Here is a 12,189-nt window from a genome sequence, read left to right on the forward strand (position 1 = left end):
GAGGAGGAGAGAAAAAAAGCAGCAGCAAATGAAAAGGAGGCAGCAGAGATGGGGCGGGGGTGCAGGAGGTGGGGGGGTTGGTGGTGAAAACAACGGCTTCCCTATCCTACACCCCACTCTTTGTTCTCTGCGCGGAGGGAAGCGTGTTTTTTAATGTTTTAGCAGTCTCTGGTGCTTTAATAGTGTGAGACAGATGGTTTTATATGAGTCACAGGCCTGTGCTTGAGTGTCCTTGAAAATTAAAAGTCATGTCAGCTTTGATTTAATAATAAGACACAATTTCATTAGTGGTCATGGGCACCTCTTTGACAGCTTTCCATCAAAAGCTAATTTAACTGGACCGCTTGGCTCGCATGTCTCAGATGACTGAAAGCTATCCTGTGTCTGATAACAAGACATGAGTTTAGACCTTCCTCTCATTCATTCTTTGCAATAATTTGTGTCCTGTTTACTCTCCTGTGCTCTTCTTTTCCCCTCTCACTCCTCAGCCTTCCAGAGGTCTCTTCCTCTTAAGAAAAGGGGGTTCTTCTTCCCCACGGTCGCCAGTCACTTGCTTTAAAAAAAGGCTTGCTGGGGTTCTCTCTTATATTGCGCAGCTGCACCTGCAAACGATTCTTTTTGTTAACTGTACAACCCAAATTCATTAAAGCATTGGAGTTTGCACTTTAATATTAAATTATGGATGAAATTTGGTCATTATTAAAGCTCCCTTCACTCCAAATCATTCACTACAGCAGCTGTTCTTTATTACATAGAGAAAAATTGACAGTGTTCACTTCTTTTTCTTATATTACAGTATCTCAGGAATTAAATATGTATTTAAATTTCTTTACAGCTGCAGCTTGTATTTTTGCAGTTACACATCTTCACTGTCTTGTAACTAAAAATTTCCTCCCTGAAAATCGTTTCCGGGCCTTTATAGCCATCCCGTGTTTCTGTGACATTTCAGAACTGACACTTTGTTTAAAATAGCTGCAAACATGTTTTTCAACTGATTGGCTTAGAGGAAAAGGACCAGAGGATTTATTTAAAAAAAAGAAAATAAAAAAATGAGGTTACCATAGTGTTAGTCGTGTGTAAAAATATGTCACATTCCCCCCAGATCCACACCCATCTGACTACACCACTATTTACAGATTTTTTAACTTTAGGAATCTAAAGGTCTTCAATCAATCCAGAATATCAGAAATCAAAGACCAACCTCGCTTTCTGTAGTCTACTGTTTATTTCCAAATGTGTGAAATATATTGTGAGGATGTTTTTTTTAAAACATTTATTAAGAGGGAGAAAAGAAGAAATCAGCTCATATGAAGTCACATCACTAGAACACAGGCAAATAAGTGAGATCTGTGAATTTTTATTGTTTGTACAACCCACTGCATTTCTATTATACAGAAAAGATCATTTGTGAGGAAGAGAACACAGAAAGCACACTAAAGCGGACATTTGACATACACTGGTTTAGAATCGGGAGAGGGTTAAATCCTTCACCTGATGTGAGCTTCATCGGGTACCAGGAAGTTTGGAAAAGCATTAGACTCTGTCATGTGAAGGTTTCAGAGGGACCTTTAATTAAACTGACACCCTCACAGATCACTGGTCTGGGTTTCTTATGAGTGTCCTCATTAACATGTTTTTTAAAACTCTGATTGGTCACAATTATTTTAAGCATTTCCCCAACAATGCCATCGTATTTATTGGTGGAGTAAAAAATAAACAAAAGCAGCAGCAAACCAAAGCCCTCCAAAAAAACAAAAAATTAAACCAAAAACCTGACGATATAGGTTTGAAGAGGTCCAAGTTAACCCTGTGCTTTTATGGAGGTGCAGGTAAGTCTGCAGAAAATAAATAAATAAGTAACACATAAATAACTGGGAGTGGGTCGGCTGAAGTGCTTGATCTTGTAAAGACACAAGGACTGACTGGGAACAGTTTAGGGATAGTGGTTGTGATATTAGCAAGGAAAGAAAAAAAAGAGTGCCAGTCACTGTATCCACGAGCAGCATTAAAGCATGTGGTTTGTTGTTTTTGTTTGTTTTGTTTTTTTTAAATACAGCATGAAATGTAACACCGTCTTTTGGGTCTTAAAATGAATATGTACTGTAATGAAGTACAACCAGACAGAGGACCCCCTCTCACAGTTAGATACACAGTAATCTGATGTTCAGTGCGTCCCACATGTTGCAGCTAAGCTAAGTTTCCCAGAATGCCCTAGATCAAATTCCTAGATAAAGGAAAAGATGTCAAACTTGGTGTTAAAGTGGGCATTTATATGAAGATGCTAGACCTGCTACGCAGCAAACCACATCCTCGTGGCCACCAGGGGGCAGACGAGCTAAACTTCAGGGGGAATAAATACGTGCATATGGCTTAACAACATTTGGATTTTGACCTTCACTAAATGGACTAAATGGGCTTAGACATGCAATGCACGGCAGCTTTTAGCTGTTTAGGGTGAACTTTGGAATAACACTGGGACAATTTGGATGAAGCCAAACATTGCCATGCAGAGGTCAACACAATCCTAAAGCAATAAGGTGATTGCCCTCTACACTGCAAACGCACTAGCAGAGCATCAGCTTGCAGTGTATTATGTCACCGATTAGTGTGTCAAAGTGTGCGAGTGTGTCCCTCGTTTTTTTGTTATAACAGAATCTCTAACCGGTTATCAATGATTCACTGAAACATGGCTGCTTACAATAACTCTGTACTGATGAATTAAATTTTAACATCGGAGCAAACTGTTCCACGGTGAACATTAGCTTCACACTTGGCTCTACGTTTAACTCTTACAGGCATACAGACACATTAAATCAGCCAGAACTGTAAGATAATGCTGACGATGAAATAATCATTATACTTTATCCTCCTTATTCTTCACAATCTTCACCACGGTTCCCCCCCTCTGACAATCTTCCTCATTCTCAGTGCTGCATCTCCTTCATCCTGTTGAGGGCGGAGCCCGCCTGGAACCATTGGATCTGTGTCTCGTTGAAGCTGTGGTTGAGCTGCAGGGTCTCCTCAGTGCCGTCGCTGTGTTTTAAGACTGCGGTCAGAGGCTGCCAAGGATGGGAAAAAGAAAAAAGGAGAAGACATGATTGTTAGCAAGAATATCAGTCGCGTTTATGACTGCTTTTTCAGTATTTCTTCACCCGCTCACCTTTCCTGGAGCGAAGCTTTTAAGTCCTCTGATGGAGATCTTGTCGTCGGGGCGGATCTTGTCATAGTCTGATGGGTTGCTGAAGGTCAGGGGGAGCAGGCCCTGCTTCTTGAGATTTGTTTCTGAGGATATGACAAAATCAGGTTGAGGTGCGAATTAAGTGACGCTACTATCTACGATTCCTCTGCTCATCTCGTGTTTGTGCAGTACCGTGGATTCTGGCGAAGCTCTTGACAATTATAGCTCTCCCTCCCAGATGCCTGGGCTCCAGTGCAGCATGCTCTCGGCTCGAGCCCTCACCGTAGTTGTCGTCACCAACCACAACCCAGGAAATGCCGTTGGCCTTCACGCAACATGACAGAAAGCATGTCAGAAGAGATTTCTGGTTTTAAATGAGACTCAGTGATTCCTTCTGGTCTTTACCTTGTAGTGACGAGCCACGTCAGGGACTCCTCCATACTCTCCTGTCAGGTGATTCTTGATCTTGTTGACAGCATCGTTCTCGCTGTTGACCGCACCGATCAGCATGTTGTTGGAAATGTTATCGAGGTGACCGCGGAACTTCAGCCAAGGTCCTGCGGCGCTGATGTGGTCTGTGGTGCATTTTCCCTTCACCTGCACAGATAGACAGACCCCAGTGTATAAACATTTTGACTCTGATCAGAATTTGAGGGCCAAATCTGACAGACCAATGCCCTTTCAGGACCCTCACCTTGATGAGGACCTGCATGTTCTCCAGATCGTTTCTGTGCCACTTGTCAAAGGGCTCCAACAGCTGCAGGCGGTTGCTCTGAGGGTTGACGTCCACCTTGACGCTGCTGCCATCAGCAGGAGGGTGCTGGTAGGTGTCCTGGCCAGGGTCAAAGTCCCTGGATGGGAGTTCATCTCCATTTGGGGGCTCCAGTTTGAACTTCTCCCCGCTTGGGGTTGTAAGGTAATCTGTCTCAGGGTTGAAGTTTAATGTGCCAGCGATTGCAAGAGCAGTAACGATCTGATGGACGAGAGGAGAGGGGAAGCTTTAAGCTGTGAAAAGGAGGCTTGTGTGTAGTGTGGGCTGATTTGCTGTAGGTTTACCTCGGGGGAGGTAACAAACGCGTGCGTTGCGGGGTTAGCGTCGTTCCTGGCAGTGAAGTTTCTGTTGTAGGAGGTGACGATGGTGTTCTTCTCTCCCTTTTTCACATCGCGCCTGAAACAAACAAAAAGATTGCACTTTTCCAAGTCAAGGCTCCACAGAGAAACAGCCACTCTAAAACCAAAGCCCACCGAACGGGAAGACAGAATGTCTTTAGCTAGCTAATAGAAGCAGTGTTTTAATATGTTAAGATTAGTGCTGTCAGCGTTAATCTCGTTAAAATGACGTTAATGCCATAACTGCATTAACACAGCAAATCTCATTTAGCAAGTTAGTGCGGATCGCCCCGTGCGTGGAGCTGGACGGCACTAACACATTAACGAGCTAACCGCGCTAACGCGTTGACGCCGTGCAGCCCCACGCACGGGGCAATCCACGCTAACTCGCTAACTGAGATTTGCTGCGTTAATGCGGTTATGGCATTAACGTCCTTTTAACGAGATTAACGCTGACGGCACTAGTTAAGACACATTTTTTTCGGTATGCAGTCAAAGCAGTCAAACACTTTGAGACAGCATCTACCTGTCCCACTGTCCAATGCAGGGTCCGCATGCATTTGCAAGGACCACACCTCCAACATCTCCAAGGATCTTTGACTGCAGGAAAACAAAAACAAACAAAAAAAAGGGTTAAATTTAGACTGCTTTAGACTGTTGTTACTGTAATGAAAGTGCAACTCTCCGCTGCTTCCGTGTGCCGACACTCACATATCCATCTCTCTCAATGGTGGCACGAATCTGCTCTGAGCCGGGGGTGACTGTGAACTGTGCTTTACACTTCAGGCCTTTATCCAAAGCCTGTTTGGCCACAGAGGCGGCACGACCCATGTCCTCGTAGCTGGAGTTAGTGCAGCTGCCGATCAGACCTTTTAAACAAACAAAAAAAAAAGCAACTTTATAACTTCATCTACTGTAAAAATCCCCCAATTCAAAACATGCGCATCTCCTTCTAAATAAGCAGGCACCTAAATGTAGCTTTATGTAACTGCTAAAGGAGCTCTGTAATTAGAAGTCCATAATCACATGAAGTACAAACAAAGCCCTGAAGCTTATTCATCAGTGGAGAGTTACGTACCAACTTTCACCTCAAGCGGCCAGCCGTTTTTTTGAGCCGCAGCACCGACTTCAGACACTGGGTGAGCCAGGTCAGGAGTGAAAGGTCCATTAATGTGGGGCTTCAGCTACACGAACAAACAGCACAATGCTGAATGGACCACACAAACTTCATCATTACGGGCGTGTATGCATCTCTCACTTGCACTCTTCTGATTTGTTACAGTCATGATCAGTTGTGTTGGTGCAGAAGGTAATTAGAGATATACTGAAAAGCTGTGACAGCACTCTGGGATATTACAGTCTGATAGTACCTCTGGGGCAGAAAAATGACAACAAAGCAGACCATTCTGTGATAATGTAACTTGACAGTAATACAGAAAAACAACAACAAAAAACATGTCTGAAAACTGTATTAAGCCTAAGAGGGTCAATTATTAAGCCTGTGGCCTCTTCGAGTGATGGGTAGGCACCAACTAGGTGAGCAGTTGTCTACTAGGCCTCAAATCAGCTAATACAAGTCAACAGTGTGTTTAGTGTCCAACATCATGATGGTCAAACTTCTTTAAATACATACAATTTACTTGGTGAAGTCACAGTGGCTATAGCCATCTTTTACATGCATTCTGTTTCAACTTAAAACGGGACGCACCTCGTCCAGATTGAGCTCGATGATCTGGTCATACTCGCAGCCTTGATCCGGTACCAACAAATCCGAGTATTCATCAGCCACAGCGGCGATCTCTGAGAACAGACACGTGGAGATGGAATCAATGAGTAGAGTTTAAAATGACACAACTCTGCAGGTCTCCATCACTCTCTAGGTGATTATGAACGTATTTAAAAAGGACGCCAACACATCAGCTGTGACCTCAGCACACACCTGCACGTCCAGTCTTCTTCAGGTAGGTCCTCATGCGGTGATTGTAAGGAAACACGGAGGTTGTTGCCCCGATTTCTGCTCCCATGTTGCAAATAGTGGCCATTCCTGCACACACAGACAGGCTGTAGTTAACCCTTGGGGTCACTTGGGACCATTTTTGGTCCCGAGGGTCACGAAAGGATGGATTTTTAAAAATGTGCTCCTGCACAAAAAATAATAATGGATCAAAATGAATGTTGGTGCCAATCTTTGGACCATCTAAAGGCCTAATTATAATAACTATCAAATATTACTTCAAATGTTTTTTATGGAAAATATTTAAGTTTTTAGTTTTTTTCTGTTAAAAAACAGGGCGCTCATGTACCCAAACTGGGATTTAAAGGGTTAAAACAATGAAAATATAATTAAAACTTGATATGGATATTTTAAGAAGAAGTAGTTTTAAAAGACTGACTCATTTAAAGTGGAAAAAAATATTGATATATAATATTTTAGAGCACTTTTTGGGGCGGATCATGAAAGGATGGATTTTTGAAGTGCTCACAAGGGTTAAGCAAGTCATTCCGATCCTGCTGTTTCTTGGTGTTCGGTACAGGAAGTTGTACTGTATGAACACTTTCAAGCTCATAAGCTTTTGATTACTAACCCGTGCAGGAAATGGAGTCGACTCCTGGTCCATGGTACTCTATGATGGCTCCAGTGCCTCCCTTTACAGTCAGGATGCCGGCCACCTTCAAGATGACATCCTTAGGAGACGTCCAGCCGGACAGGGTGCCTGTCAGCTTCACGCCAATCACCTTAGAGGAAGACAGAACGTTAATGAAATGACAAAAAAAGAGGAAAAAAAAAGAGCAAGATGAACTTTGCAATCCGCTAACCTTGGGACACTTGAGCTCCCAGGGGATTCCCGCCATGACATCTACGGCGTCAGCTCCACCCACTCCAATGCAGATGCTACCAAGCCCACCACCGTTTGGCGTGTGGGAATCTGTGCCAATAAGCATTACTCCTGGATAGGCATAGTTCTCTAGGATGATCTGTTAATACACAAAAAGCATTGTTATAGCCCAATAATCACAGCTGTCATAGTCTGACTGAAGCTCTGTTTGCACGTTTAGTAAAAAATACCTGATGGATAATTCCAGAGCCAGGTTTCCAGAAGCCAACGCCATATTTTGCCCCAGCACTGGACAGGAAGTTGTAAACCTCGTGATTCACGTCCTATGAAGAGAGTCGCGTCTACAGCTCAGTTTCAGGTTATATTTTAATGAGAAGAAGTCGCCACAGTGTGGAAATGGACATGGCTTACCTTTGCTCTGGCTAAATCCTCGGGTCCTCCAACCTGAGCCTCAATCAAGTGATCGCAGTGGATGGTGGAAGGCACAGCCACTTTTGGCAGCCCGCTGCTGATGAACTGGAGCATCGCCATCTGAGCAGTAGCATCCTGCATGGCCACGCGGTCAGGACGCAGGCGCAGGTAGGTGCGGCCGCGATCGATCTCCTGGTTGTGGGGGTCATCGAGGTGACCGTACACAATCTTCTCTGACAGGGTGAGGGGACGGTTGAGCCTGGAGGAAAAAATAAATAAATAAAAATATTCGGGAGATTGTAAGATCCAACAGAAGAAGATTCAGTGAGGAAAATGTAATGAGTAGATGCGTGACAGAACTACAATCTCCCAAAACACAGATAACACATTAAAAAAAGGGACCTGGAGGGAGGATTGTGTAGTTGATGATAACAAATGGCACTACAACTATGACGAGAAACTGTTAAAGGGAAAACAAACACTACAGTCCAAGCATTCAAACAGATAAGCCGAGTGTTGCAGGAAACATTGATGTGTGCCAGAGCAAATATAGAGCAGATCAGGGTAGTGCTGACCTTTTTCGCACAATGTCAATGTTGGACTGGAGCTTCTCGTAGCTGATGAAGGAAGTGGGCTCAAAGCGGCTCATGGACACTTTGGCCTTCGCTCTGTACGCTGTGGAGATGTGCAGGCGCCGTGCACCATGGCCCAGGGCCAGCTGGAGACATAAAGACAAACACAGTGTTAGCAGAACAACAAAGCAGAGAATGACCATTCCTCGACACAAATCTGGATTTACTTGAGTGTAAATATTTTTAGCACTTTGGTCGTCTTTTGAAAATCATTGTGAGGCACAGCTGGAAGAGCAGGATTAGTAACAGCTAAGCTCAAAACCATCCAGAATGGGAAGTTAACTTAGGAATGCTATTTTGCTCCCAGTTCTCAAGCGTCACATGTGAGAGTCACCGCCCCTCCCCAGAAGACTTGCCAAAAATACTTTGTCAACCTTTGGAAAGAGTGTCAAACGTCCCCTCAAAAATTTGAAGCTCTTTAATGTGAGTACAGTAATTCAATAAAACCATAAAATGTGTGTGAGAGACTTGATTTACAAGGTTGAGTATTTATTATTGCTTCTCTCTCGCTTTAAGCCGCATGTGACTTCTAATAAACGTCAGTGACAGTTCAATGCGGGTTCATATAATGGGAGTTTTGACACCTGTTGGTCTCTTTGGCCAACAAGAAAACCTGCGGTTACTGCATGTATTACACACATCACTCGGCTTTAAAGCTAGCTGAATAAATATGTTTGCTTTGGGCCTAGAATATGTTCTGTTATTTCATATCTACTTCCCTGTCTTGCAGGCTGCTTCTGTGCGTATGCGGGGAGCTCTAACCTTGCGGTTAACCTTGCTGTTAAAATCAAAACTTGTCAATTACAGCCGAGCCATCCACGGTCATTAGACAGCTCCGAACAGCCACTGTAACGCCCGGTAAACGGAGTCACTATAGTCGTGATTTATTAAGCCTGAGTCAAACTAGCTAGATGCGTTCAGAGCAGCCGGGACACGATGACCTGGACAACTAAGCAGTGCTAGTGTCTCAGCTTATCTCTCCACTTCAGCCTCTCGGTGCTTGAACTGGGTCAGCACAGCATTCAGTCAGATTTATTAAATCTCATAAAGAAGGTGGCATCCGCCTCGGCTGGACAAATGCGATGAAATTAGTCAATTTGTCTCTTACCTGGAGCCGAGCGACCGTGAGACAGTAAGTTGCCATTTTGTTCACTGACAAAGATGTGAGGGTCGGTGATGACGTAACACAATTGTAAGGCGGCCTTCTTCTTCTTCTTCTTCTTTGGAGTTTAACGTCCAGCTGTGACACGAAGCGTGCTGCCGCTTAGTGGAGAAAAAAATTTAAACAAGTCATGCAGTAGAGGGCTAAGCTGTGCTGCTTTATAGAGAGAAGAGGCTTTTTCCTGGTAACGCTTACAAACAAGCCATCTTTGTTAAGTCTACTTGTACTGTCATGAACTTTAACACTAGCTGAAGCTAGTCTGAGTGTCAAAATTCGTGTGTGCCAGGCAGGATGTGGACACAAATGCACGACTTGAGACAGAACATCAGCTCAAAGGACAGCTTTAACGCTCAACTTTCAGAAAGACAAAAATACAAGGAGTGGCTGATCAGAAGCAAAAAATAAATAAAAAAAATAGAAATCTCAAGGAACCGTGAAATAAGGAAACACACAACCATCCAGGGAGGGCATGACAAAGGACAAACGGGAGACTGACACAATAAAAACACATCAGGTAACGGGAAACACAAGTGCATCTAATGAGGAAAAGAAGACAGGGAAGGTAAAACAAAATACCAAATGCACTGGACAAAGGTTGCCAAAATGAAACAGGAAATAACTAAAATCGGGTAACATCACCGACAGAGGCTTGACAACACACAGGGAACAGCGGGGCCCGTGGTAAACTGAAGTAACAGTAACTGAAACAAAAGCACGAAGCAGGAAAAACACAACGACTAAGAAACAACTTGATGATAACGAAACAGAGAGCATCCTTCTGAATTCACATGACTGCTTCAGTAAGGGTGAACTTTTTTTTCACCTGACTTCGTATTAGATCATGGACTCATAGCTGTGGTGGTTTTCATTCACATGTAAACCACTTCACTGTTGCAGCTGGAGATTATTTGAATAACTGAATTGAACTGGTCAAATTGCCCCCAATTTTCTATGTTATGGACTCGGGTGGTGCTGCCGATCTCAGCAGCTGGGCAAGAAGGTGAGCGGCGGATGGCATAAGCTGGGTCGTGACTGGACTGAAATGTCGACTCAGGTAGAGGATGAGGATGATATGGGTATAGAGGACTGAACGGAGTTAGGAAAGGACGAGGACGAGGTAGTAAGTGGGGAGAGGATGGAAATTTGGTTGGAATGCCAAATTAGAAACGGGCGATAGCAGAAGTTCAGATGAAGGGAGTGCTGTAGTTTGGAAGAAGATATTAAGAGAGGAATTCAAAATAATACTGAAGTTTAGGAAGGAGGATGAGAACATGCAGTTAAGTCCAAGTGCAGTATCGAGGGAACTGAAAAAGAAGATGTCCAAGGGGATGTCCAACAAGCAAGAATCCTAAGAGACAGGAACTTGTTAATAGCAGGTAAGAGGGAGGAGGGAAAAATAATAATGCTATTAATCACTGCCATGACTTCATACTGGAATGTCTTTAGAGAGGAGCTGTCAAGTTGTTTGGCTCATTGTTCAAGGGCTGATGTGAGTACACTTTGCGAATGATAATTTGTCTTTCCCAGACACAACTCATATGACTAGGTGCTGGGGTGTTGATGAGAAACTCGCTGTCCAGTTTTCAAAGTTCTGCTTGATGTCTTTCTTTAAATTCTTCAGTAAATCATTGCTCGTGCTGACATAGTTTGTGCCTCGATTGCATCTTATCTGGAGAACTGTACCTCTGATGGCTATGAATGCACGTAAGGAGTTGATGAAGGAATCTGGAGAGCAATCGTCAAGCATCTCAAGATGCGCTGCTCTGGAGCACATGCAGGTGATTAGCAAGCCATAACGCTTTAAGGCAGTGTTGGAAAATAATGGTTGCCACACGAAATATTGCTATTTTGGGGGACAGTTTGGACATTTTCACCTAGGTGTGTACTCACTTTTGTTGCCAGCGGTCTAGATGTTGAGTATGTTGTATGTTGAGTTATTTTGAGGCGACAGCAAATTTACACTGTTATTAGAGCTGTACACTGACTACTTTACATGGCATCAATGTGTCATATCTTAAATTTTTTCGATCGTGGCTCAAGAGTTGGCAGTTCGTCTTGTAATCGGAAGGTTGCTGGTTTGAGCCCTGGCTTGGACAGTCTCGGTTGTTGTGTCCTACTTCACCTGTTGCCTACTGGTGGTGGTCAGAGGGTCCGGTGACGCCAGTGTCTGGCAGCCTCGCCTCTGTCAGTGCGCCCCAGGGCACCTGTTGCTACAATGTAGCTTGCCATCACCAGTGTGTGGATGTGTGTGTGTGTGAATGGGTGGATGACTGAATGTAGTGTAAAGCGCTTTGGGGTCCTTAGGGACCAAGTAAAGTACTATACAAATACAGGCCATTTACCATTTAACATATTTTCCCATGAAAAGATCACCCCACAATGGAAACAATTAAACCTTGTTGGCAGAAGGAGGTGAAGGAGTCAAAGAGTTTTGGATGGACAGCAACCCGGAAAACAATAGAAATCCAAATAGATCAAATTAATATTAGGCTGCTAAAGGAGATCAAGTTTAACTGTCAGTATTAGCAAAGCTGAAATGAAGAGTACGATAAAAGAGATAATGTGGGAAATAGGGCAAAAAGCTGTGGGAGGAGGAGAGGACAGGGAGATGGTTTTATTCCATTCAAAGGAAAACAAGAAACATGAGAAGCACAGGGAGGACCAGGAGAGAGGAGACAATAATATCTTGATTCAGATTTGGCCACACTGGATTAAACAGTACACTGTTCATTATAGGGCAACGTCAAACAGGGAAATGTAATCGCAGTGGAATAAATTAAACCAAAATCAAAATTATCAGGAAGAAAGAGCACAACTGATTCAAAATCTGGTGGGGATTAAGCTAGATATAAAGGATTT

The 12,189-nt window shown here is 43.6% G+C and overlaps 1 protein-coding gene across 1 annotated transcript; it reads right to left on the reverse strand.

Annotated features, from left to right (window-relative positions):
• Window positions 1-2,025: 2,025 nt before the first annotated feature.
• Window positions 2,026-9,341, reverse strand: aco2 (aconitase 2, mitochondrial). The gene is made up of 17 exons (XM_085361239.1): window positions 9,277-9,341; window positions 8,112-8,254; window positions 7,537-7,795; window positions 7,356-7,448; window positions 7,106-7,264; window positions 6,874-7,024; window positions 6,228-6,332; window positions 5,997-6,088; window positions 5,367-5,472; window positions 5,000-5,157; window positions 4,815-4,888; window positions 4,235-4,346; window positions 3,873-4,151; window positions 3,584-3,775; window positions 3,371-3,503; window positions 3,161-3,282; window positions 2,026-3,059 (listed from the first exon to the last, which is right to left on the reverse strand). The coding sequence occupies exons 1-17, from the start codon at window positions 9,310-9,312 to the stop codon at window positions 2,925-2,927; spliced, it is 2,349 nt and encodes a 782-aa protein (XP_085217365.1). The 5' UTR covers window positions 9,313-9,341; the 3' UTR covers window positions 2,026-2,924.
• Window positions 9,342-12,189: the final 2,848 nt, after the last annotated feature.

Source organism: Diplotaxodon limnothrissa, linkage group LG8, assembly GCF_057381915.1.
Source record: "Diplotaxodon limnothrissa isolate DT_005_m linkage group LG8, D_limnothrissa_male_GT1.1, whole genome shotgun sequence".
In the NCBI taxonomy this organism is placed as follows: Eukaryota; Metazoa; Chordata; class Actinopteri; order Cichliformes; family Cichlidae; genus Diplotaxodon; species Diplotaxodon limnothrissa.